The 27,695-nt window shown below is 43.6% G+C and overlaps 1 protein-coding gene across 1 annotated transcript in view; it reads right to left on the bottom strand.

The window, feature by feature from the left end:
* Positions 1-27,695, bottom strand: part of ATF6 (activating transcription factor 6) — an 84,756-nt gene that overhangs the window by 14,551 nt on the left and 42,510 nt on the right. The window contains exon 15 of the mRNA XM_075422356.1: positions 6,187-6,271. Coding sequence (XP_075278471.1) covers positions 6,187-6,271 — 85 coding nt within the window. The remainder of the gene's footprint in view (positions 1-6,186; positions 6,272-27,695) is intronic.

The following is a 27,695-nucleotide window of genomic DNA, read 5'->3' as shown; positions in this document are numbered from 1 at the left end:
AGGCAGCTGCCGTTAAGCAGTATGTATTGTTATAGACCTTCCTCATTCAATGACTGACTGGGAATTCTGCTTCTTGCTCCGCAAGATGGAAATGGTATCTTTTGTTTGCTTGACCCTGAAAGGCAGAGGAAGTTGGAGACTATTTATTCAACCCCAAGATATGGGAACTTACAGAACATTGTCACTTCCCAAAGAGCTTTTGGTTTTATTTTCCTTCTCAGCCTGTGTGGGTTCTGTTTGCCTTAGATTTTTCACAGACAGTTTGCTACCAGCCTTGGACATCTGTGAGTGCCTTGCACATGGCTGTCAGTTGAAAGAAGGTTCTTTGTAGCTGCATGCAAATAATCACACTGCTTGATGGCAGAAATCGCTCCAGTTTTGATCAAAAAGCCTTACCCACTAGATTTGTTATTGACCTTTTTAATTAGAATGTGTATTTTTTCAGAGCACTTTTGAAGTCTGTTACATCAGTATGATGATGGATGCTAGGAAGGAAGGCTGAGGGAAGCCATCGCGATCAGCAGCTGGCCAACACAACAAAGCACACAGACTGTGCAAAACTTGCCATTCCATTCAGTAGATTTCTGCCTTTAGGAGACCATTCTGCTGCTGTGTTTCATGACAAAAAGCAACCCTTACGAGAACAGGGCTCCTTAAGAACCCAGGAACATGCACGTTATAAAGGGTCAGCACACAAACAACTATGTCAAAGGCAGGCTGAAGGCAAGTCTTGTTGTCTGACATCAGGCTAAGGACCTATCCGGAATACCTGTAGAAAAATTCAAAACTCTCTCTGTGGTGGCTGCCAATTCCCAGGGGCTTTCTCATCAGGTCTCTCACTTTTCTGCGGCTGAGGGCGCAGACACTAACCCTCAATTTAGAGAGAGCAAATGATGGAAGGACTTTCACGGATGTGGAACTGTTTTGCATAGGGATCCTAAGAACAAAAAGGGCCTTTTTGGTCTTTGTGCTGCTGCTAAGGCCACCAGTACTCACAGTGAGTATGCACCTGCACAGATGGTAACAGCTGCTCCTACCAAGAGGAGGAGCAAGCTGTGAGAGTACCTAACCCGATCCTAGGGAAAAGGCGTTTCCTGGGCTAAACACTGAATGCTACTCCTGCACTGAAGGACTGTACATATGTTCTCACTTTTGTGTGCTGCAAGGAGAGCACTACTGGGGGTGTGTGCTGTGCTGCAAAGCTGCAGGCATCCTGCAGAGACAAAAGGCTTGTGCTTGGGGCAGGCAGAGTGACTGAGCTATGCTGTACTCTATAGATTATTTTGATCCAAAGATTGATGCTATAACCCACTGCATTTTTTGCAGCGGTTAAGTAAATAGGAGGCTAATGGCAGATGTTTTCATTTAAACTTCAAGAAAGGCACCGCCTATATGTCCATTTGGAATCAGTGTAATCAGCCAGCAAGACTCGGAATTACAATAAAAGCAAATTTAGGAATGAAATCTACTGGAGACTTAACTGGTCTCAAGTGCATAGTTAGATTTCTAAAATAATAGCTGCAATCCAGCATAACAAACATGACTTTCTTAAAAACAAAAGTTGGACTTTAACTGTAAATTGCAGTTGGCTTTCATTCCCATGAGAAACTGCAAGATATTTCTTCTTGGAATAACTTCTCAGTGAAGGCGCACCAATGGTGCCCCCAAAAACATGTACAGTGGGACTAGGACTACCCAGATTTGCTTTTTTCCCTCCAGGTTTACCAACCCTAAGGTCCTTCGGTTATCATCAGGCAGATTTTCTGTGTGTATTACTTATTTGTCTTTGGGCAGAGGCAGGTCAAAACATGGGCACGGCTGGCTGCAGGGGCCGAGGGGAGAGCTGTACTGAGGGACAGACACCAGCTGGGAAACGGGAGAGGGGTAAAGGACTTTGAAAGCATCTGGGGAGGGAGAAATGGAGGAGATGACAGCACATACCGACTGTGAACTGGGGGGTGGCCCAGCAAGCTTGAAAAGGCTTGGAACAAGGTGGGGAAGAAGGAAAAGAAGGTAAGAGGGGGAGGATTAACCTGTATCAATGTGTAACAAGTTGCTAGACTTTTATAAAAATTTAATAAACATATTTAACATACGTTAACATACTGAACGTATTTAAATATTTAAACATATTTCTGTGCACCTGCACAAAAGTCCTCAGTGGGGATTTTGCTGGCTAACTGTCATGCTCACAGAGGGGCATGGGTGATTCAGGATGACAAGAAGCAAAAGATTACAAGGTAACAGCCATTTTTACTCTTATCCAACGTATAACAACTGAGTAATTTTTCTCAAGTTTTTGTCTTGAACATGAATAACATACTGTTATTGCTTTGTACAATGTTGTCCTCTTAACCTTCCATCATATTGAGTGCACACACACACACATATACGCACCTGCCTACTACAAAATTTTCCGTTGAGATTTGCCACTAGCTGCAAAGCACTAGGACTGCAACTGGCCGGACTTACCCCAACTCTTCCCTCCAAGAAAAACTCTTAAAATTGTGAACTCGATTCTACTTTGCACACTGGTGAAAAACTGCCAGATCAATGGTGCACTGGGGTGCATCAAGAGGAGTGTGGCCAGCAGGTCAAGGGAGGTTCTCCTCCCCCTCTATTCTGCCCTAGTGAGGCCCCATCTGGAGCACTGCATCCAGTTCTGGGCTTCCCAGTTCAAGAAAGATGAGGAGCTACTGGAGAGAGTCCAGCCAAGGGCTACGAGGATGATGAGGGGCCTGGAGCATCTGTCCTGTGAGGAAAGGCTGAGGGAGATGGGCTTGTTCAACCTGAAGAAGAGAAGGCTGAGAGGGGACCTTATAAATGCCTACAAATATCTTAAGGGTGGGTGTCAGGAGGACGGGGCCAGACTCTTTTCAGTGGTGTCCAGCAACAGGACAAGGGGCAGTGGGCACAAACTGAAGCAGAGGAAGTTCCGTCTCAACATGAGGAAGAACTTCTTCCCTCTGAGGGTGACGGAGCCCTGGAACAGGCTGCCCAGGGAGGCTGTGGAGTCTCCTTCTCTGGAGATACTGAAGACCCGCCTGGACACAGTCCTGTGCAGCCTGCTCTGGGTGACCCTGCTTTGGCAGGGGGGTTGGAGTAGATAACCCACAGAGGTCCCTTCCAGCCCCTACCATTCTGTGATTCTGTGATCTCGCAGAGCCATGTCATTAACCTCCATGCAGAGTCACACAGGACAGCGACTGACAACTCGTTTTACTTTCTAAACTTTGTCCGTACCTGTTCCCTGTGCCTGCAGTCAGTGGTGGGAGCGGCTCGAGCCAGCTAAAGGCAGAGTCTCTAGCAGAGCTCAGGAAGCACTGAAGCAATCAAAGTGCAATCAGAAAAGCATGACAGTCCTGCTGGGAAAAGACTGTCCAAGCAGCTCAAAGGGTTCTCAACTGAACTGTAAGCTGTTTCATGTTTGGAAACAGCGTCACGGGTAAGCTTTAGTACACAGACAACTACAGATCCTGCAGCAGAAAGCAAGTGATGAAGTTCTGAAAAAGTTTCAAAGCAAAGGCCACTTCACTCGCACCCCCTTCATCTCCTGTGCCAGGCTGTGGCAGCAAAAAGGAAGGGCAAGTAAGTGGCAGTGGAAAAGGTTTCCCTTCTTTCATAGAGATCTGGCTGAGGCACCAGAAAAGACAACAGGGGAAAAGCTCCTTCACTGGAAGTTTTGCCAGTTCCTCCCAGGGAGACCCACCCTCTTCTAGCAGCCAACTCTCTGCAGGTGGACAATGAATTGAGGTGGGCTTAAAAGACCAGCAGACAGCTGGAAGAGAAGCTTTGTTGTCAGCTAAGTTCCAGATGCTTGTTCAGGACATGCTCAGTCCCCGTGGAGGCAGGACAGGGTGGAGGCGCAATGCTCTCAAAGGAGAGAAATGGGTTCTTCTCCAGGCAGAACTTCTTAGGGAATTGTCCCTACTAATAATAATCAAAAATCAAGCAAAGTTACCTACTGGCTCTTGTGTACCTTGCAATTTTTTTCCTAATACCTGGCTAAGCGTCACAGATTACGCAGTGTTTGATGCTGTTGTTTACTTAATGCTATCCTTGTGTCTCATCTGTTTCAACATCTCTGCCCAAATCCCTGGACATTTTTTTATTTCCTGGTTTATGCTGATGTTCAGAAGAAAAATCCCAAACAACTCCAGTAACTATAATTTCACAATGTTTCATTATTAATGAAGGATAAGATTTGTGACTGGATTCTGATGTGTATTTTCCAAATTATATTTACTGCAGCAACTGAAAACTTATTTCAAGTAAAACAAGACTCAGTAACATGTCATCATGAAGAAGTATGTTGTAATTTAGAAATAGAGTTTGTTCTTCAAGTGATCAAGTGCCCATTTGCACACGATAATTCAGTTCAGCCAGAAAAGAATTTTTGTAATGGACATAAAAGGGAGTTTCAGGCAGATAAATGCCAAAAATAATTCTGATATCTAATAAAAATTCCCTTAAGATAGCTGGTTATAGATTATCACACTTGACTTACTGCATGGGAAAATATAACTATCAAAATGTTGAAAGCCTGAACTGATTTTACTTTTTCCTTAGTTTATGGAATTTCACATCATCAGATAATGTTTTTGGCATGCCTGAATTTAACAAAAACATTCGGGTTTATGATTCAATTGTACCATAAAACATGTATGTTTTAAAAAAGCATTACATGCACAGATATTCAGAAAGTCAAGTTTATACTGTTACAGGGTTCACAATGTGTTTGATGACTGTGACAGTGACCCCATGCCCCAAACATGTCCTAATTTGGCAGCTCCTCATCATGTGAGTTAATGATATATTTATACAGTTAAAGTCCTGTCTCTCATGTGGGACTAAAATGCAGATCGAGAGCATTTCTGTTCGCTAATAAGCCTGTGCTCCTTGTGCAAAGCTGTTTTCTCTGCTGTCCTGCAGCACTGTAGTATGATTGTTATTCATCCTGATCATGCAGGGCTGAGAGGTCCCACTCACACTGAGTGTTGTATAACAGAGTGGTAAACAGCTGAGGAAGCCGATGGACGGCAGTCAGCATCCTAACAAACCAGCAAGGACAAGGAATTTGCCCTGTTAACCAGGCGTAGGAGGAACCCAAATGAGAGGATGAGGACAGTCTCCACACTTGATGGGATCTTTGTGGCCACCAAGTTAGAGTAGCTAGATCACATTTAAGTAACCCTTAACCAGCTGTATATAAATCACCAGGACTGGATGGCACCACCCCTCTCCTTGAAGGAGTTAGAATGAGATACTGCGGAACTGCTGGCCAAGTCACGCAGCCTCTCGCTACCGTCTCGGTGACCAGAGACTGGTGACTTGCCAGCACCCCAGCTCCAGCGGGGACCCTGGCAACTTAGGCCCAGTAATGACCAGTCTGACTGGTCAGAGCCAAGAAGGGCTTGGGGGTACTGGTGGATGAACAGCTCAACATGAGCCACCAATGTGTGCTCGCAGCCCAAAAAGCCAATCTTCTGCTGGGCTGCGTGGTCTGCAGGGCAAGGGAGGGGATTCTGCCCCTTTGCTCTGGTGAGACCCCACCGGGAGTCCTGCATCCAGCTCTGGAGCCCTCAGCACAGGACAGACATGGACCCGTTGGAGTGGGGCCAGAGGAGGGCACAAAAATGATCTGAGGGCTGGAGCACCTCTCCTATGAGGAAAGGCTGGGAGAGTTGGGGTTGTTCAGCCTGGAGAAGAGAAGGGTCCGGGGAGACCTGATTGCAGCCTTTCAGTACTTAAAGGGGGCTTATAAGAAAGATGGGAACAAACTTTTTAGCAGGGTCTGTTGTGATAGGACAAGGGGCAATGGTTTTAAACTAAAAGAGGGAAGAATATGTCTAGATGTAAGGAAGACATTTTTTACAATGAAGGTGGTGAAACACTGGCACAGGTTGCCCAGAGAGATGGTAGATGCTCCACCCTGGAAACGTTCAAAGTCAGGTTAGACGGGGCTCTGAGCAACCTGATTTAGTGGTAGATGTCCCTGCTCACGGCAGGGGGGTTGGACTAGATGATGTTTAAAGGCCCTTTCCACACCAAACCATTCTATAATTCTATGACTTCTTTTTCAAAGCTGTAACAACAGACATTTGGTCTAAGTTTGGTTTCCATGCACAAGTCAGGCACATCTCTGAAATTATTCTCCTATCGTTCTCTTTCATGTTTTGGACTTACCATTGATGTTTACAGCTGGCAACACTATAGACATCTTTGGTCTTCTGGTCTTGTTATGTGTGGTGGCTGGCAGTAACAGGTGGTCCTGGAAAACAGGGCAAAATGTGTTAAATCTACCCTGGAAGTGCAGAGCTGGGAAAATTCCTTTCCATTCTGTCTTACAGGCATTCCGCATAAAACTATTTACGACAGCTTAGCAAACTCGAATTGTTGATGGAGTCTTCCAGAAGTCACAGCAACTGCTCATGCTGTGTAACCGAGAAGAAATCCCTATCGCCTGCAGCAGAATATGAAAAAGTCTTGACCATGTGGAAAGAGATGGAAACTACTATTAGGCCCTCGTTCAACAGAGTACTTATGTGTATGATTAAAGTAATTTAACTTGACTTCAGTGATATTTAAATATGTGGTTAAGGGTTTTGCTGAACTGGAGCCTTTACTGGCAGTGCTGTCTGCTTTCTATCTAAATGTCATCTTGCTATATCTATGTCAAGCTCTACACCTCATGCCTTGTGCAGTAGGACCGTATCAGTCAGGGTTGTGATGGGGGGTGAAATATGACCTCTGCTGACAAAACGGACCAGGGAAGTCTGATGGCAAAGCAGTGCTTTAGCAGCTTATCTCGGCTGTGAGGTGGCTGGGTGCTGCTGTGAGACAGCAGTGTTCAAACTAACTACCCTGGGTTTTAGCAGTGGAAGCTGCATCTGCAGGAGACGCTCCAGATACGGACCTGACCTGCAAGGAAAAATGCAGCCTTTCTGCAGTTTTTTTGCTGTTACTGAACTCAAATTGCTCAACTTGCAGCCTGGGAAAATACGGTTCTTGCCCTACCGACAGAAGCAACAGAACCTCCAGTGCCAGTACAGGCATCCTCCATATCGTTGTGCTATGCTGATCTAGACGGACCAAAGACAGACTACTAAGGATGAGGGAAGCTTCCCATGCCTTCCAAAGCTTAGCTTCCCTGATGGAAGGTTGCTTCATTGTACCATCTCAGTACGCAGCGGGCACTGGGAGGGAAGTATGTATGCTTAGTAATCAGGAGCAAAAGACTGCTTATATGATCGACAAATTGCGTTCACATCTCTACGGCAGGCTCTAAGTGAAACAAAAACCTGCCAGTCACTAAGCATCTTTCCCAGGCCTTGAAGAATTAATGGAAAGGTTTGCTTTCCCAGCCCCTGTGTTTGTCCCTCTCCCAGTCCCCGCAATGCCAAACTCACTCCCAGTGACTCCGAGAAGAATGAAAGCCGGCCGGTGCCACCACGTCAAACACGTGGAGACCAACTCATTATTTTTGCAACTGTCCTAAAACCAGATCCGAAGATCTGCCTTTCGCTTTTCAAGATCCAGCCATCTATCCCACATGGTTAAAACGTGGAAACAAGCTTGAGTCTCTCATCTCATTTCACGTTTTCCCATTTGTGAAACTCCCACAATATTTTACAAACCCAGCACTCGGAAACTTTACACGCAGTGTTTCGGCTGCCCGGTTAAGGGTAAGGACAGGCACATAAATCTCTCATGCTTTTGGCCACGGTTATCTTTTTGGCAGACTGAATTAGTCTTCCTTCAGGACACATCTGTTAACTTCTTTATGTCAGGGTAACTGTATTTTCCCCTTTTTAATATCTAAACACTACATTGTTACATGTAAGATTCAGGGAACCGAGTTACACAGAAAGTTGTGTGTCAATATCAAGATCTTCTGTAGATACATTGCAGAAATATCACTCTTTTTCCCACTAAAAAATCCCCCCAAAAACAAACGACTGACCATGAGAAGAAAACATTACTTCAACAAATGACTGTAATTAAAAACATCTTGGTACCAAAATTATAAAACCACTCTGGTATAATTCTCAGACTACATATGTAATTCCCATTTCATTTTTGAACCACTGAGATTAAGACAACACTCAGTAAGACAATGAACTTTACAGAAAAACTGTTCTTGAAATTCAGCATTCCCAAGGGAACAGGGCATAGATAAGATATCCATTAAAACCACATTTTCTAACAATGCCCTTGTCATGATTTGACGACTACTTTTAACATCGCTTAAAAAATGCTTATCCTGGGTTTTTTTCTTTTTCAATGCTTCTGAGAGCCCACAACATCATTACCTAGCAAAACACAAGTACTGCACAGATGATAACTTGTGAATCACTACAAGTAACTACTCTTTTTTGCTAACGTATCTGAAGATTGGTACGTTAATTGATGCTGGTTTAGTCTTGCTTATTATGGCACCTTTACCTATTGTACGTATAAAATGTATTAAGAAGTCTCACAAAGACTTTACAGTCACGGCACCTCTACAGAAATAAACAGCAGTGTCACCACAGAAATGCCAGATTTCAGGACAGTAACAAAATGAGGAAAATTCCTCAGGTATCTTCTGTATCGCTACCTTCTTGGCTGCACCACGGGAGGTTCAGGTTGGACACTCAGAAACAGTTTTTCCCCCAGAGTGTGGTGCAGTCCTGGAAGAGGTCAGCAGAATGCTGGGGATTCTCTGCCCTTGGAGGTTTCCAAGGCCCAGCTACACAAAGCCATGGCTGCCCTCCTCTGCTGTCTGCAGCAGTTCCACTTCAAGGAGAAGGCTGGGCTGGGCACCACCAGAGGTTTTCTCTACCCATTTCGATGATCCTGTGATTCTCTCTTTGCAGTCCACAGGACAGACACTGGCAGTACCAACTTCTCACAGGAGTCCTACAGTAACTACAGAGACAGAGCAAACACCTCAGACTTGGCCTCTACAAGCTCTGCATCTCCTCCATCATGGTTCAATTCAAAGATCTGGCTCAGACTGACTCTGCAGTTAAATTTCTTTCCATGACTACAACACAGCCATATAAGCACTAATACTGCTGGGTAGGTTCAGATTCCACCAAACTGATCTGCTGGAAGACAATGCTTTATGCTAAACCTTGCAGTGAAAATAAGATCTAAAAGTGTCCTTTCTTAGTTCTGCCTCACCTAGAAGCCTTTTTTTTTTTTTAAATACCAGGACTTAAGATATAATTACAACTAATTTTAGACTTCTGTGAACGATGTTTGAAGAGCTGCACAGAAGAAATGAGCATTTCACCACTATCTGCTCTCCTTCCTCATAATTCTGGCTCAAAACAAAAACACCAAGTTATTTTTTGGTCAATCAGTCAACTGAAGTGGGCAGCTCCAGTAGGTATTTCACTCTACACTAAGATGGCATTGGAGATGACAGGAGCTCGAGAGGAGCCTGCTGCACTCCAGTGACTATCATGAGAATGGGGTCTAGTTCAGACTGGTCAACCAACGCCCAAACACCTGAAGCTGTATTAAATGAATCTCACCCAGTCTGCTTTCCCCGACTCAGAGACACAAAAGGACCATTGTTTTCTAGATCACAATTACAGTTGCTCATAATCAAAAGAACATAAGAAGGAAGAGAGATATATACATAAAATGCCAGTACTATAATTGAATCTAACATAATGAAATGAACTTATTTAACAGAAATCATGGCAGGCCCAACACATCCTGCTCAGCCACACAAAATCCTGTCAGAGACAGAAACTGGTACGATTAAAACTTTGATACCTACTACACATGCACTGTTACTAGCAATCCCTCCAAACACAACCCAACAAGACCAGTTCCCTGGATCTGAAACAAGCTGCGCAGGGAACCATTTTCAGTGAAGCCACTCTGCTACCCAAGGCACTAAAATCAACTCCCCCTTAAGTTTCCAGACCCTGAAACGTCTCCTAAAACTACGCAGTGAAGGTATCAATTCCCCTGCTACTCCCGTTTTACTGGTGCGGTTTGAACAGGTGAGAGGGAAGACCCAGCGCCTTCTGCTCCCACAGCAGACAGGGACACAACAAAGTCATTTCCACTCACATTTGTGCATTCAAACACGCTTTGGTGTTGCTGCACAACTCCTCAGTGTTTCAACACCAACTTTGGAGAAGACAGACATGTAAAAGCCCAGTCAGCTGCAAGTACAAACTGCTACCAGAGGCTAATGTGCCAGATGCACAGATTGCCTGGAAGTTGGATACTGCTCATCTCTACTACAATGAACCATTTTTTAGAAACCTAGAATTAGGGAAATTTATCCATCTCCCTAATAATCTTTATCTTTTATATGAACAAGTGTCCCTCTGACAACCAGTTCTAACTTGCAAAGCTTCATAACTACCCTCATTCTACATTGAAGACAAAGGTAGCAGCGGGTATGCTGCAGAGTATCATAAATATTTTGCCTACAGTTTAGCTACCTACAACATTCTTGAGCCCAAAAGTCTTCAAACAGTCCACAACTTTTATTTGAAAGCAATACTTAATTATTTATGTGCAACATAAATGAGTGTATGGATTAGTGATTAAGAAATTAAACATTTGGAAACACTGAATGTATTTCTAACATGTAAAATATTTTCTCCTCTCCTACCCTGTTCTGAAGTATGCTGAATTGCGTCCCAGAGGGGGGTGTGATGCTATTACTCATCCCTAATTTTAAACACTAGACAAAAATACATAGAATTAAAATGCTGTCTGTGATATTAACGCCTGGTATAAAACTGAAAATGAATAAAAGCAAATTTCACAAGTCAGCATCTGGCCCATGAGCATGAATGTCAACCAGAGGCAGAATAAATCACAACTATTACCCAACAACAGATGGCCTTGGCTTGGGCCAAGATTTGCACTTAGATGAAACGACAATTTAAATAGACGATGCAGACCTGAGACTGCTGGCAGAACAACTGGAAAAATATCAGCCTGGAAAGACAATATTTCAAACAAGACCCTAGCTTTACTGTTCTCATTTTGCTTTTGATCATCTCTACATTTCGGTGATATTGAAGCCAGATGAGATGGACAGCTAGATAAATATAGATACTAAAAATCCAGGCACAAATGTATTACCTTAATTTAATGAGCTGGGATACAGAAACGCATTTTTTTCCTGGGGATAAAGTCTGAAGCTTTTACTTGTCTAACTTCTGATAATAATCCCATTTATTAAGTCCTTGCCACCATAAAACATTCTGGGCATTATATAATTAGAATACAATTATCTAGAGTTGTAACTATTTAGAAATTAGGTGGCCCTATAGAATGAAATTCCTCACTGAACCTTCTTACTCTGCCAGCTATTTCAGTGCCTGCTGATCTGCTTCTGGACTAAACACCACATGGAACTGCAGTAAAGATTTTAAGGCTTCTTATATAAGATCAGTGTTGTCAGGGCTGTAACAGGGATTAAGCTTTGGAGCCTCATGTATCCCTAACTCCCACAGTCAACTGGCAATGGAAATCCTCTTCCAAAACTGGCTGCTCCTGCAGCTTCAGCGTAAGTCTCACAACACGTGGTTTGCTTCTGAAAGTCCCTACCATCTAGATGCAGGAAAGCTTGTGGGCACCTTAGCTTCATCTAAAAAAACCCACAAAATAATTGTTTGTAACTCTCACAGTTAAAGGACATAAAACTTCATCACTGCAGACCACGAAGCTCCATTAAACAGAGAGAAAACATGCTACTCCAGAGCCTTATTGATTTTTTTTTTTTTGAAGTACCATAATTTTATAAGCCTGACTCTTGGCTTTTAAATGATCAGAACTGGCAATACTGCTTGTTTTGGCTTTTGCAATGCACGTTCCATCAGCAACACTGCACCCAGCAAGTGACGCCTCCCCGGAGAGCAGTGTGGCACCTAGCTATAGGCTATCTGTGGAGCAAATCCTCCGTTTCTGTGTGTTTGAACAAAACACGAAGGAATTAATCCTTGCAGCAAGCCCATGATGGAGGAAAATATGACCAGTGCTGTGGGGAATGTTTAGAGGAGATGTGCTTGCATTTGAGGGATACCGGAGTGACATGGGCCACAAAGGAACAGAGTTCCAAACCTGCCAAGGCTCTGCACTCTCAGCGTGAGCTGTCTTTCCCCCTACCCCTGAGCTTACGTATCTGTCAAATCAATTCCCCTAGATTTTTCTTACCCTCTTAGCTGCTGTACGGTACAGGTAAGTATTTTTTAAAAGCCCTTCCTTATGTCTTGGGCAAAAGCATTACTTACTAGAAAATAATTTACATAACTTGATTTAAATGTGCTTTGTTACAATATGTAGTACATCTGCTTATGTAAACATTTTTAGTCGTGCTACTGAAGGGCGAGCCATGCCTCTGACCCTTCCCACCAGTTTGGAGCATGTACCCTGCAAAGCACCGACGTGGCCCACGTGGGAGCCACGACTCCGTTCCTCCAAGACAGTCCCTGTCTCGCTTCTCATCTTTCTTCTCACAGAGACTTCCTCAGGATGCTCACAGGAGCCCCACTCGCCAGTAGAGATCCACCTCTGATGAACTAAGGACAATCTTCTTGAAAACAAGTCACATTTGTTACTTTACAGGAATAAAATCTCCATGGAGACTGGATTAAAATACCAAAGAAAAACCTTAATGTGCGGTTCTCCTAATTTGCCCCGATGAGGAGATTTGATCTGTAGCATTGCCTTGGAGACCAGCTACGAAGTCGAATATTGCAGCTAACAAAGACAGTGCCAGAGCAGAGTGGGCAAACAGAGCCAGGCGCCTCAGCACGCCAAAGCTGCCTCTGTCCAGGCAGCTTCATAAGACTGCTTACAGTAAGTAAACACTGTAGCTGGGCACTTTTTCATCTCTGTTTATGACTAAGAGGTCTCCCAGGGAATCATGCCTCAATCTCTTCCAGGCTGAATCTTCACACTGTGATTCCAGGACGGCATTATAACCACTGCCGATACAGTCTGAGGAGCTTCCCACACCCCACTGAAGTGCTGGCAGCTCCCCAAAGCTGCTGGGTTACCATTTTTCTTTAACAGCACTACTTCTGCTGGTGTTAGATGTGTCCTGACAGCATAAAAGCTTATCTATTAACTATCTAACCACACCTAATGATCTCAGGATGAAGCTGATAGAAAGCAAGTGGGGTTTTGACCATAAAAAACTGTGCATCAAATCCATGTACCATCTTTCAAACCTAGCTTTTCTGAACAACCTTTAGGGATTTCAGGTCAATGAGATGACACTGGACCTTCTTTAGAGGTATGCTTTTGGCCATTCAAAGAGCGTGAAACAAAAATGTGCTTTCACAGGCCCAAAAAGCTGCATGCAACCTCAAACACTGCCCTGTGCAGGTCCTCTGAGGAGTTGGACTTCTTCATACCTACCCTGGGCTGACAGAGCCTATGAGCCAGCTTTTCCTTTACAAACCACAGATGTTACACTTTTTGAAAATTTCAAACTAATTGTTTCAGGCTGTCTGGCTGTTGCCAAAGATGTGACATTTCCGTCCCCGTCTCCTACATAGGCCACCGAACCTGCACCGAGCAGCATCGCAGCCTGTGGCACGCGACTCCTAACCGGGAAACGGTACCCGTGAAGCTTGAACTTCATTCTGAAGACAGACAGGGCTGAACTTCAGCAGCTCTCTGGACACAAAAGGAGGCAGTTCTCCATGGAAGAGAACTTACTGCAATGCACTCATGGCCTAGGGGCTGATTCTCATTTACCCCAGCAGTTCCCGACACTGCCAAACACATAGCACAGACCATGGCGTAAATGAGAATCAGGTCTTGGCGTATCTGTTTCTGGTTTCCTCTGTCAGTTTGAAGAGACTGTGTAGGAAAGTTTACAAATTTGTAGATGAAATGGCTGTATAATTTCACTATTGATTCGGCTGGGTGATGACAACCATATGGTGTCCTGAGGATACACCACACTGGATACAGCGCTGGCCCATCTGCACACACCAGAAGGTCCTGCAATATCGCTTTCGCTACCAGAGGACATGAAGCAGGGCAGTAGCTGTAGACGGGAGGGTGCCTCTGAAACTACCGCTATCCTACCAGTTCAGTTTGACCCCTATATCTGAAAAGCATAGGAATGGTTTTAAGAGCAGAAAAAGAGAAAACTTCTACGCAAACTGTGACTCACAGCCACAATACTTGCTCATTATATCATGCACTGTAAAGCTTTAAATCAATGTGCCTTTTTTTTTTTTTTTGAAGGTAGACCTTCAAAATCCAAGCAGATCTACTTACCCCATCATGGATCCCTACAGGGAATCCATGCATGCAGAGATGAGTGTGGCAGCGAGTGAAAGAAGGGACAGCAACTACAAGGAATTCACAGAAAACCCGCAATAAGAATTCACAAGGTCTCAGCCTCTCTGCACTAGCTCTTGACACAGCCCACCCTGGGAGGCCCCAGTAGCTTTACTATTTATGTTTAACAATAACTATTTAACTTGATTTGAAAGAGCACCAGTTCTGCATATATTAAACTTGAGGTTAGCTAGCATACATTAACACAATTTGATTTTGCAGCATATTAAAGAAGAGAGTTCGTAACTGAGAATACAACTCCCGATCCCTAATCATAGAATTTAATTACTTTTCTAAGTTTTAATCCTATTGGGGGTGGGGGGTGGCAAACTATCCCGTAACAGAAAAGCTCCCAGAAGTGGTGGGAATAGAGCTTCTTTTTCTGCTTTTATTCTTGCCAAAAAGTGCTCCTATTCACACCAACGCTGTTCCAATCCCAGTGTTTCTGTGCACAGGTGGTTTTTACAGCCTATACTTTGCACACAGCAATGAAGTTGTGAGATATGCTTTTTATTTAAGCATTTTACCAGAAACAGCTCAATCCCACAGTCAATAAAATGTCTTGTAGTGTAAGATTACACCTTTCTGACATTCCCAGACAAATTTTTATAAATAACACCCAGCTGCACTCTGGAACTCTGGTCACTGTCCCTACAGAAGAGGGAGTTGCTATCCAGTTTAGTTCCCACATGAGAGAACTTTTAATGAAGAAGTCTTTAGTGCCTTTTATTGTCAACTGTGCTACTGCCAGATGTGATATGGCCTGGGCTCCAAAACTAAGCTAACTGGAAAGCACCTCGCTGTGAGTCAGAGCGCCTTGTGAAAATCCCAGAGACCTCAGCAGAATGGAAAATTCACTCTGTCACAAGCCTCCTTTGGAGGAGTTTCCCCCATTCCCTTCAGTGACAGCACTGCAGCTTGTCTAGAAGCAAGGCTCAACTTTGGGGGTCAGCAATAGGCATTTTCTCAGTGTAAAGGAGAACCAGAGGCAAAGGACCTCTTCTGGATTAAGAACTAAAAAGGTTATGGAGACTACTAAGGATATGGAGACCTGCTGTGAACTGTGTCCTCCTCTGCAATTCACAGAAGACAGCAAGCATCAGGAAAGCAAGAACTACCCCTTTTTCTCCCTTCTCCTTTTGGATGGAATCTATGTTATGTTGCCTTCAAGGCCAAAAGGAACCTGAAAAACAGAGGCCAAATTAAAGTGACCTAGTTTAGATTTTTAAATGGACTGTGTGTGTCTCAGGCTTAGACACTTATTCAGATCATCCCTCCAGTAGCTCTTGACTCCCAAAAGATCCAAGACATAACAGCATCACCTTATGATTCTATTTCAGAACAAAAAAAATCTCTCCAGGTGTAAAAGCAGAGGACAGAGTTTCACAATGACTTGGGGCAAATTAAGCTTTCCTGCTGCCAAAGCTGCTCCCAATTTCCTCTTCCTGCCTGCCTGACGGTCCTGCTGCTGCCCAAGAGCAGACGCTGTCCTCCCCGCACTCCAAAGAAAGCCAACTCATCTTGCTAAGATGGAAACAAGAAGTGTGGACAGATATGACACTTTCCCCTACCTGTCTTCCAGCCACCAACTACTTTCAATTAGGGATTTTCTAACAAAGATGCGATTTCTATATATTTAGTAGCTATTAATAGGTTTCTCTTCCAGAATCTTCCCAGTCCTCCATGGAATACACGTAAACTTATAGCATCTGTAATGCATTTTGGCAAGAAGTTCCACAAGCCTCCTTCTATTGTATGCATCGCTTCCCTTCCTTGGTCTGAACCTGTGTCCTCCTGGCTTAATTTGCTGCCCTTTGTTTCATCTGGTATCCCACTCCGTTCCCTGTAGGTAGAAGATCAAGGTTACAATTGAAAAAGCAAGAATAAAAACGCAAGAGGATCTCATTACTCCATCAAGGTTTGAGAAGACCAACACAATAACTTTCTAACACACAACAGACTACAACGCATTACTTAGATGCACCAAAGACAGCTGTAAAGCAGATGTCATATAAAGGTGGAAAAAATTGATATAATATTCAATTTTTCTATTTTCATGGCTTACAATCCCTTTATTCAACTTCCAAGGTCAAAAAGGAGGAACTATGCCTTAAGATAACACTGAAATATGCTGGTAATCGGGTATCTATTAACAGTAGAAACTACCCACTGGCCTCTGAGAAGGAACTCTGTCTCTCTTCAGGTATCAGAAATGTAAGCACACTTCCAGGAGACAGGCCTGCTAACCTCCCATCCTACTGAAACATCTATCTTCATCCTGTTAGCAAAGTGACAGCAGCTGCAAAACAACAGGCTATTCTCAAGCTCCCCATTCCTCTGCAAATCCCTCGTTGTGGAATTACCCAGGATGAACCCGCTTCAATTCCATCCAAGCTTTTTGAATCTCACTTTTGACTTGCAACACATCCTAAATAAGAGGCACTGAATACCATCAGCCTTCCCCTGTGAACAGGGAATACTCCAGGAAATAACAGTTAGCAGAAGCTTGCCTGTACGTATGTTAATTAAGCACATGATGAGGCACAGCAAAACCAGTCCAACTGCAACGGAGAATGAGGTGAAGACACCCCTTCTGGACTTCATTTCTATCGTAAGCGTACTCTTCCTCATAGTTATGTTTTTTTTCCTTTGTATAGGAAACAGAAAGAAAGCCCACGTGAACAAGGAGGGCACAGGACAGAGACTGGACAGAAATTCAGCCAGTTAAACTTGTCTGCAGAACTGCTTTGCAAGGCTCAAAAGTAAAGAACAATGCATGCATTTGCTATGATGTAATTTTGGTTTGGCAGCAGATTAAAAAAAAATTCCTAAACGCAAAGTAAGAGGATGTGAAGAACAGAATTCTACGTTTAAGTAAACAGTTGTGGTTAAAATTGTATAGGAAGATTTTTGAAGGACGTGAAAACACTTTGATAATTTGTGTGTGTGTTATTTGTGGAAATTAGTGGAATTTCAAGATAAACTGGAAAAGGTACATGTATATGAATAGTTGACTCAGTTCTGCGCTTCTGTGAAGACAAAAAAAAAATCCTAGCTTGTACTGGTGGAAAAGTTCTTCCTATTATATTTGATAAGGATCAGATTTTGTTCTAAAGGTTCTCTCAATCAAACTAGCATCATAAAATTTTAAAAAGATTTTGTTCCACATTATTTTAAAATTATGTTTCCCTGACATTTTCTGTCCTTCCCAAGGGCTACATAAGCACAGAAATGCAGTTGGTCTGTAACTCCCAGTTGTGTCTGTCAATTAGCTTTGCAGATTTTACAAAGTTGTAAGACCCAAAAGGAATTAATTGTTTTATTACTACTACCCATAAAAAGAAATTCCCCTCCTTCTCTAACTCACTGCAGCAGAGCTCTCCTTTGCATAGCATCTGCAGGCTATTAGTTTTGCAACTGCAATCTGTAATTGCAAAAACATGTAATTTAGGTAGGGCATGTGAATAAGGTCCAGGAAAACCAAAAAGGATATAATCCAGATTTCTTGCTTCTCTGACAAAACATTAACCCAAAGTTTCTATATTTGCTTGCAAGACCTCGGGTCTTCTACACAAGACAAATTCTGTATTCCCAGAACCACTGCCCAACTGGAGCCTCAGCCCCAAAAGAGCACACACGATACAAACTGGAGTGGGAAATGTTATTACAAACACACACCTTTTTTCCACTGTTCTGTCACATAAGCAGAGAGCCAAGCAAAGTACAAAAATGATACGGTCCGTGGATCCAGCATCATGAGATGGACTAGACCGTAAATCCTGATTTCTCACTAGATCAGATGCTCCATGAAACAGCAGCTGGATGGCTAAAAATAAATTTATGTCAGGCTTTCTCCGAATACTGGATCAACGTAACACTGTGGTTTAAAATCCATTTGCTAATCAGGCTGTGCTCGGTCTTCTCGTCCAACTGAGTTCAAAGGACAGCGAAGCACTAGAACACTTTGATCTCACTTTGTGGCGAGATCTCCATCCTTAGAGGTCTTCAGAGCCCACCTGACAATGCCACGGCCAACCTCACGCAGTGTCAGCAACAGACTTCCTTCACACAGGAGGCTGGACCAGAGGGCTCCTCTAACCACCACTTCTAAGATCCATAAGGACCCCGTCTCAAATTCAGAAGGGTCTGTCAAGATTATGCTTCTAACTTACCCTTTCCTTGCCCTACTCACTTGCAGGCCACTCATGAAAGGACTGTATGAGAAAGATGTTGATAGCAGTCAGGGCTACGTACACACGAGAAGCGTTTAGGAATAGCTACAGAAGTCCATGAAAGGCCACAGTCTGTGACTGAATACTCTTCTGACAAAACAATTTCCTTTAAAGCAGAAGAAAGCATCCTTTCTTATGGAGCAAAAACGTCCACACATGTAAGGAGTCCGGAACGGAAGAAAACTTTAAAATCCTAACCAGAAACAACTGTTGAGTAGTGTCTAGACTTTAACCTTTTTTAAATCAAGGCAATCAATTCGATCACAGCGTGTTCAATCCTGCAACACACAGCACAAGACCCAGCCCTGGTTTGAAATGACTGTCTTTTTGTCTTCTGCAGCAACGGAAATAGTTTCTTTAAATCTCTCACTGAATCTCCACACTACGTACGATAGCTGCAAGGCAAGAAGCAAATCACCTGCAGTTGTCAGTGCAACAAACCTATTATCTTTGATGGCTCAGCCAGCCAGAATTTGAACACAGATGCAGGGTTCAGTCTGATTCAAAAGATACTCTGATGAAAGTAACAATTATATTTATTACTGGTGCACAGGTGAATATACATCTAAAGTTTTGGACAGAGGTACTTTCAGACTGCAAAACTCCATTTTGCAGAAGCTGCTAATTATTCTAAAAAGTATGCACACGGTTCGTCACATTGTACAAAAGGACCAATCTGTTCATTAGCCTAAATCTTGAATGGGAGCAGATGCATTCTTGAGCTGAACACCTAATACGGGATTGATCTTCAAACATATTTTAGTGTCTGCAAAAAGACCACACACGTCCTTTGCAGTCAGGATCTCAGGTACCAGATTCAAACCTGGTTTGAGGGAATAAAATGACATTTGGCCAACAGCAACTTGCATCTTACAGTCAGTATGACTTCCTCCCTTTTCCTGATCCAGCTGCTGATCTGTGATTGCTACTAACTTGCTGGCAATATATTCACTGGGGAGGGTAATGCATACGGCGGAGGAAACAAAAAAATTGAAAGCAGTGAGTGGCAAAAACCAGGAATAGTTTTCAAGGCTAATGACAGGAGAGAAGAAAGTAATAGTCTGAATTAAATTCTAGGCAAAAATCATTGTTAAATAGATGCAATTAAAGTTATCTAAAAATTGTCCCAGTTCTGCAAACTAAACATCTGCTCTGTTGAAGGTTCCAGTCAACAGTGAAACCCAAAGCCCAGCAGCAGAAGACACTCCTCTCCACATGTTGCTGGGACAGCCGCAGCTTGCTGCTGTTTGCCCTTGACTGCCCAAGAGCAGCCAGTGGCAGCCTTATTCCAATCCACGTGCCAGAGCGCGCAGCAGATGTACCGGAAATTAGCAGCAACAAATCCTTCCTAATCGTGGAAGCTGAATCAGGTACACAGACATACATCAGAAGGAATGGAAAGTCTTGGACAGAAATATTTGCCATCCCTCCACTTTCTGAAAAAAGCAACTGACGATGAGCGAAGTCTCTGGGGATGTCCTCTTGCCCCCCATCCTTCAGCCTCACATGCTCAAGGTACCTGAAAATACCTCTTAACCTCTCCAAGGGTGATTCCTCCTCACTGAGACGGAGGTATCACCTCCCAGCAGTGGCAAGAAATGATGTTTTAGGTCAGAGGCAGAAAGCCGATTTCTAACTACAGGCAGTACTTCCAGTAAACCGCCTCTGACCCATTTTTAAAAACTCAGGTCTCGTTTGCATTGCCAGTGTCTGCTGGGTAAAGCAGCTTTAGGAGCATCTCTCTGAGGAACCTAAAGAAATGGGTGCTCTTCCTTCTCTGCTGACCTATCATTTTCCCTCGCCTGATTTCACTACAGAAAATGGTTTCCCCCTCCTTCCACATCGGCCAAAGCTGAATAACAGCATGCCTTTGTAGAAATCTGAACGCATATGCCACTGTCAAGACCACAACAATACAGCAACAGGAGAGATGCAGAAAGAAACACAAGAAGATAACAAGGAAACAAACGCTCTTCCCAGCCAGCAGCGAGGCTGCATTTTTGCCTGAATCCCCTAGATTTACCCCGAGCTCAGCAATGACTTCAGCTCAGACTTGGGTGGGTCTCCACACGTCTTGGCAGCAGGGACAGGCCAAGCTCCTAGGCTGCCGATGGCTGGACAGTGGTCTGGCACACTCGGGCCAGGGCTGGTGCTCCAAATCCAAGCTGCGCTTTGTTTTTCTCAAAATGTCGGTTCAGAGACAACAAGGTTTTAATATCAAGATGCAGTGGGCTGAATCCAAATTTGACAGCAGCGTTTTAATCTGTGCAATGTGTATTGCATTACAGATGCTTGTTGGAAAGATGTTTCTCATTCTGCAGATCCCAGGACGTCTGTATGGCTAAGGATTCATCAACTATTCATAGTTTCTTCTAATTAAAGATCTATTCAATATAATAATGTTAAAGAAGTTGTCACCTCTGTTACTAATAATCTCAGCTAAAACCAGAGAGCATGAAGATGAAGTTTCCTTTCATTTTTTTGCCTGTTGGTTTGCTTAATTCATATTTAACCCAGCCTGATGAGCTTCCTTCTCTTCACATTTGCAGCTAAGTTTCACTTCTAAATGTCAGTTCTGGGTTCAGTTTTGTTGCCAAGTGCCTGCTCTGCTTGAATTTCTAGAGTTACTGAGGAAGACGTAAATCAGTTTGAGAAACAGACTTCATTTTATAAGGGGAAAAACTTCTATAAACATTTCATGTTTTTCCCCTAAAAAAGAAAACCTCAAACCAAAACAAGAAAATAACCTGATCGAAAATGGTCTTATAAGGCATAAATAAGTTACATGATTAACTCACACTCGGTGGCAAAAAGGATCTTGGATGCCTGATGTTGAGGATTCTTCCTTAATCACCCCCAACCTGCCTTACAAAAGTGCAGGCTGGGCATATCCCGCAGGCAGTTGAGCAATCTCACCCTATGGCCACCAGAAACGGGAGGGTTCCTTCTCCCTCCCTCAGCCCTCGCACCTTCCCTGCCAACCTCAACTGTCAGACGGTCCTGCGAGTCCCCTGAACTCTTCATGCTGTTTATCTGCCAACACGATAAAAGAGCTCAAGGACAGATCTGACAAGACCACGCACGGCCAAGGATACATCAACAGCAGGAACTCGCTCACTGGTCTTCACCCTAAAAAAATCCTGGAAGCTGCTCACGTAGCTAGGGAAGAGAAGAAACACCCAATTTTGAGCAGCTTGAGAGCGCCGCTTTTTTTTTTTTTTTTTTTTTTTTTTTAACTACAGCACTGTGGGACCTCATACAAGCCATCAAATCCTACAGCGCCGTGATGGAGGCAAAGCCCTATGCACTGTTCATGACCAAAACGGCAGTTTCCTTAGAAAAAGCTTTCTCTTGTGCCAATAGTTTACTTGGATCCTGGTCTGAAGCCTGATTGATAAACAGAGGTGTAAACCGGTGCAGTAACATGATGCTCCTTGTCCATCTCGTGACTGTGCACGTAACTGCCTGTCTGCCACAGCAACTGAATTAGCAAGATCACAGGCACCAGACTAGACTCCAGAGAGTGAAAGGTCAGCTTCAGGAGGATAACAATGTAGAGAGATGCTTGCTTGCACGCTACTCAAAAGACGCATCAGGCTATAGCTTTCAGGCTGGGCCTGTCTCTCTTCCTGGCGAGCAATATGTTTTCTTCTGTCACTACTTGCCAACTCAACCACATTTAAAACATAATGGCTCAAGCAAATAAAAGCCTTTCATCTCCCCACTTAGGGTGAGATTAATTTTACCCAGCTTTAGCTGTCTGACAGAGTTGTCTAGGCTCCCTTTAAAATCTACAGCAGGAGAGCGGCACCTCCGGAAGGAAATTCAGTCCATGCAATGGTAGGTGTTTGGGATAGGTGGGAAAAACTGAGAGGGGCTTTTCTGTCTCCAGAGAGCATAGAAGGAGCCTTGCGTGGTGCTTGAGAATCTGTGGTGCCTGGTAGTCCACAGAGCAGCAACAGCGGCCTGTGAAATTATTTAACTAAAAAAACCCAGACACAAAGAAGCTAAAGAAGAAAAAACAGAAGAGGAACACTGCAAACCTAAGCCAGATTTGGCGGGTGTGGCCAGGGCATCAAGGAAAGTTTTGTCACCTGTTCAGCACTGGCAACACCATAGCTGGAATACCATGTAAAGTTTTGGGTCCCCTACTCTTCTCCCAGGCAAAGATGGATGTGGTGAAACTAGAGAGCAGCCAGCAGAGGCTATCAACATGGTCAGGGCCTGGGGCATGTGGTCTGTGAACAGAGATGAAGGGAGCTGGGCTGGTTCAGTGTGCTGAAGATGACACGAGGAGACCAATCTCGGAGCAAGCTACAGCTAGGTGAAGGGAGTTGCAGGACAACGGAGCCAAACTCCGCGGTGCCCGATGGTGTGCCAAGGTGCCACACGCGGTGGTCTGGGACATTCAAATTCTTCCCCTGCCAGGCAGTGCAGCCTTGCACAGAGGCGGAGGGTCTCCCTGTCCTTAGAAGGTCCCAAGACTTGGCTAGACGAAGCCACAGCTGATCTGATCCAGTGCTGACAACAGCCCTGCTTTGGACTAGAGACCTGTAGAGGTCCTTCAGCAAACACTCTTATGATTTTGTGAACACTCACAGTTTGAGCGTGATTGTTAGCAAGTGAAAAGCAAAATGGCAATACTGCACAGGACTGTTCGTGGATTTTTACAAAAACCTTTTCGATAAGGATTGTTTAGAAACTCTGAGGTACAGGGAGACAGCGCCAGTGATACCAAACAAAAGTGAACACGTGTAGTTCTCTGCCTTTACCTCTGTACATCTCACTTGACACGTGCCACTAACTTCAACATCTGGAACTACAATAAATGCTTTTGCCTTCAAGTATTATAATTATGTACATTTTGCTTGTGAAACAAGAATTCTCAATCTTATGTCAACATTTTCTGCCAATATCCTGCAAAGTATGATGCAACCATATCAGAGAACCACGGAAGCCGTGTTTTCATAAATGTGGTTTTTAAAAATGAAATGTCTCATTGACAACATTTCACCAAGCCACTGGAGTATCCAGCTTTTCTAACTATTTCAAAATGCAGGTGACTTTCAGGTCAAAGAAAAACTCTACTGGAATTCTAATCACAGAATAAAGATATGAAGAATGACGCATGAAGGTTTTTAGACAAGTAAGTACACCTCTGTACTCTTAGACACTGAGGCTACAAATACCTGATCTCACCATGTGGAGAGCAACTGCATGAGCACTTTTTTAATCATCTGAACCATGCTCCCATATGAATCCTCCCGTCTTTTTCTTACTCTTGTAGTGGTTTTAATTCTACACAAAAAGATGGAACATCCTGGACTCGCCACAATTTCTGCAAAATACCAGAGAGGTCCTCAGCACCCTGAAGGCACTAACTCCAAAATCCTTTCCTCCAACACAGCTGGAGGGCCACCCAGCTTGTCAGTAACCAACTTCATATGTGTAGTCTCTATTCTCTCTATTACTCCAGCTGATCAATGAAAATACCTAATCAGGCCCTCAACATGGGGCTATACAGAAGAGCACTTCATCCTGGTGGATCCTGGTGGATCCGTCTTGCCCTCTGAATCTCTGAATCTCTCTGAATCTCTCCTGGCTCTTCAGAGCTACCCCTGACCTGCACAAAGGCAACGTGAACTCCAGGCAGTCCCTGAGCTGCGGATTGTTTCCCTCTCTCCCTCTGATCACCCAGAAATCTGTTTATAAGCATACCAAAAGCGCACTCAGCCCTGTAACAACTGCACATGCCGTTACTGGGAGGGAAACACAGACAAGGAGCACAGCAACGCATCATTTGACAGGTTAGATTCAATACTGTAATTTCACACAAGCCAAAGCAGTTGCATCAAGGCTTTGTCAGGACATTTTCAAACAGCAAAAGCAGATCAAGGTGTAAGCAGATATCTGCAAGCAGATAAAGGTGATTTGTAACAGAATCGGACAAAAGGTGCCATAGCTGAGGTATAGGGTTCTGGGTTTATTTTCCTTCCTTCAATCCAGCCCAGTCTTGTTCTTAGGCGTCTATTTGCTATGAGAATTAAGTTACTTTTATAAGCAAACAGGTAAATTCTTAAATCAACTATCAAGATTTGGAGAGACTACATACGTCATAAGGGCTGTCACTTTTGATGCACATGAAGAGGTCCTAATCTGCAGGAGGATAACGGATGGTGATGGTTATAACTGCCAGGAGAGCAGCGGAGGGATAGGAGTGCGGCAGGGAATTAAATGCTAATTATTCGAGAACGTACAGGGCAGGAGGCTGTTCTTGACAAGGTCTGCAGCAGTATTCTCCTGTTTACAGACACACACGTGCAAGATAATGAGACTGAAGTACCTACACACTTCATACATGCATTTGTTACATCTTTTTGACAAGTCACATGCTGTGGGTAAAATCCTCATCCTGGACTGCCATATCAAACCGACACTAACCAACTCTACACTGAAACAGAAATATCCTGTCATGACATTGAAAGTTTACCCAGCTGGTTTAATACTCCTTTTTCAGCATTTGTAGCATCACCTCTGCATTTAGCCTGAGCTTAAAAGAGTTTCCTTCTGCTTGTGTACATGCAGTTCTTTACACTGTCTCTTCTCCTAGAGCCACAATTAACTGCTTTTGTCAAAATTTTACACCAAGAAAACTGCAGCATCTATCCTTTTTCTCTGAAGGACAGCTCGTCTATGTCCCGTTTCATTTTTGTAAACATTTCTCTATGTTGGCGCTTTGGAAACTGAGATTGAGAAGTTAGGAAACTTCTTGCCTAAATGGTATGCGGCACCTTGGTTGCCTGCCGAAGAGTTACAGCTTACAGCTGGTAAGCAAATACCAAACAGATGGTTTAGCAAAAGCAAAGAGAAACCCACTGTGTATTTCCCTGATATCAAGGAGATACTCTTCTGGAGATGCTGGCCCCAGCCTACCCAAGACAGCAAAATGGTTCCATTTCAACCTCATTTTCCAGTAGTCACCTCCCTAGGGATTACCTACTGAGCTCCTGATCCTGGGGTGAAGAACTCCAGGTCTGAGGACTCAGCACTGTTCTTAGAAAGGAGGAGAGCGCCGCTCTGGTTTCCTGGAAAGAGGATTAAACAAGAGCCTCCCAGATGCTAACAAGTGACTCAACCCAGGAACCTCCACACTGGCCAAGGCTTCAGGGGAGGCACCATCAGTGAGGAACAGCTTGGGAATGTCCACTTCTAGAGTCTCAGAGAGAGTCTTCTGTCTCTCTCCAGGAGTCTGGCTGGATTTATATAAAAAGAAGGCGGCCTGTGTACCTTCCTCGCACAGAGCGAGCTCTCAGTCTGAGCACAGCTTAGACTCTTTTCTTCGTATTGGATATCACCTCTCTTCGAGACGACTGACACTTCAAACCTTACTTTGGGTAGTCATGAAACCAAGGAACAACAATAATCACATATGCAATGCAATGCTTATTGGAGTTTTGTTAATCAAACTGCAAGGGCAGTGGCCCATGGGATGTAACAGACAGGCCACCTCTACCTCAGACTCTCGCTGTGCACACGCTGTTTGAGTTGTTCCTGTGCCCCTCCCGCACAGCGCTGCCTTTTCGTGATGAGAAGTGTTTTCTAGTGCCAGAAATATTCATAGGCACATTTTAACATTTGCGATCAAAACACAAAGAGTATTTCCTGAACAGTGGTTTCCAGCATGAAAGATCTATCAGCTTAGGACAAGATATTCCAAATTCTGAATCACTGACCCAAAGCCGGACAGTTTCCATCAACCATGCCGACAAACTGGCGTTTATCCAACTACGTGGTGAGGAGCAAGCTATACCAGGCAGGAAGCAAAATGATCTCATTCTCAGAGCCATCTCTCCACTTTAACTACCAGGAACAAAAGTCAACCCTACTGGGAGCTGGTCTGGAAGCATAATTTAAAAGAATTAAGTGGTGAGAAGCTGCTATGGACACAGGTAGAACACACCTACACGGGACTCTCTAAAAGAGCATTTAGCCATAGAGCACACACTTCTGCAACTGACTCATCCCGATACTGTGATAAAACACACTGAAGAAAAAAAAAGACTGCATTCTGAGGAAAAGGCCCTACTACTTTCTAGGATTCACAGAAAGGAGATTTAGGTGCCAAAGAATCTTCTAATATGTCTTAGCCCTTTATGAGAAGCAAGTGAATTTCTGCAGCTACTACTCCGTCTTTCCTTTAGCTATCCTGGTAGATAGGCCATAAGTAACCATGAAACCCAGAAGCAGAAAACAAGTTCTACGTTCCACTCTCAAAAAGTTTTAAAGCCAGTTACAAGTTTCAAAGCCAGTTTAAAGATAAAAATGTACAGTTAATTTTATCACACTTATTGTCCTAGGAATGTAAGTGATTTAAAAATAAAACCTGGAAGCCACAAGTGTTCTGTCGGGTCCAGTGGGAGGTGGTGATAATCTGTACACATTCATAATAGCACCTGGGCTCTTACTTCATAAAGTAAGCTTTGTGTGCTGTCCAGCTAAAAATCTGGCAAAAGGATTAATTCAAACTGGAAGCAAATAACTTCATCTGACCAGAATTAACTCTAAAAGCGTGCCTAAGACTTCAAATAATGCTCTCCAATGTAATATTATAATAATTACCATTCTCTAAAAGGTAGGATTTCTATTGTGGATACAAACACTACTTAATGAAATCAAGAACATCTCAGTTCTGCACATTTTACTTCTATAAGGACTCTCAGATACAAAAACTGAAAATAAACGGAAAAAAATCAGTAGTCTGAAGCTGTGAAAGTGTGAAGTCCAACTAAGAAAATAAGCATGGGTACTTCAAAGTGCTCTGTGTGTATACTGGTATTCAAGGCAAATGAAATATCATGAAGGTCCTTTTTTCAGGCAGAAGCTCATTCCTACCAAACACAAGTCAATGCTTTATTGGCTACTGCAGCTCCAGAGTTGAAGGTATCATTTATGTCTTTATACAGTTGGGACTCGGTCAGCACCAATTCCATAATTAAATACTGCTACAGGTCATAAGCAAGAGCCCATCGTTCCCTTCTGGGAACTGTTCAGAATAATCTGAGCCAAATTTTCTCCAATCAATACCATGTTATCACTGAAGAAAAATGCATTGTTATCTTGCATAATTGAAGTGTTATT

Source organism: Opisthocomus hoazin, chromosome 6 (genome assembly GCF_030867145.1).
Source record: "Opisthocomus hoazin isolate bOpiHoa1 chromosome 6, bOpiHoa1.hap1, whole genome shotgun sequence".
NCBI classification, from domain to species: Eukaryota; Metazoa; Chordata; class Aves; order Opisthocomiformes; family Opisthocomidae; genus Opisthocomus; species Opisthocomus hoazin.
This window is presented reverse-complemented; position numbering and strand designations above follow the sequence as displayed.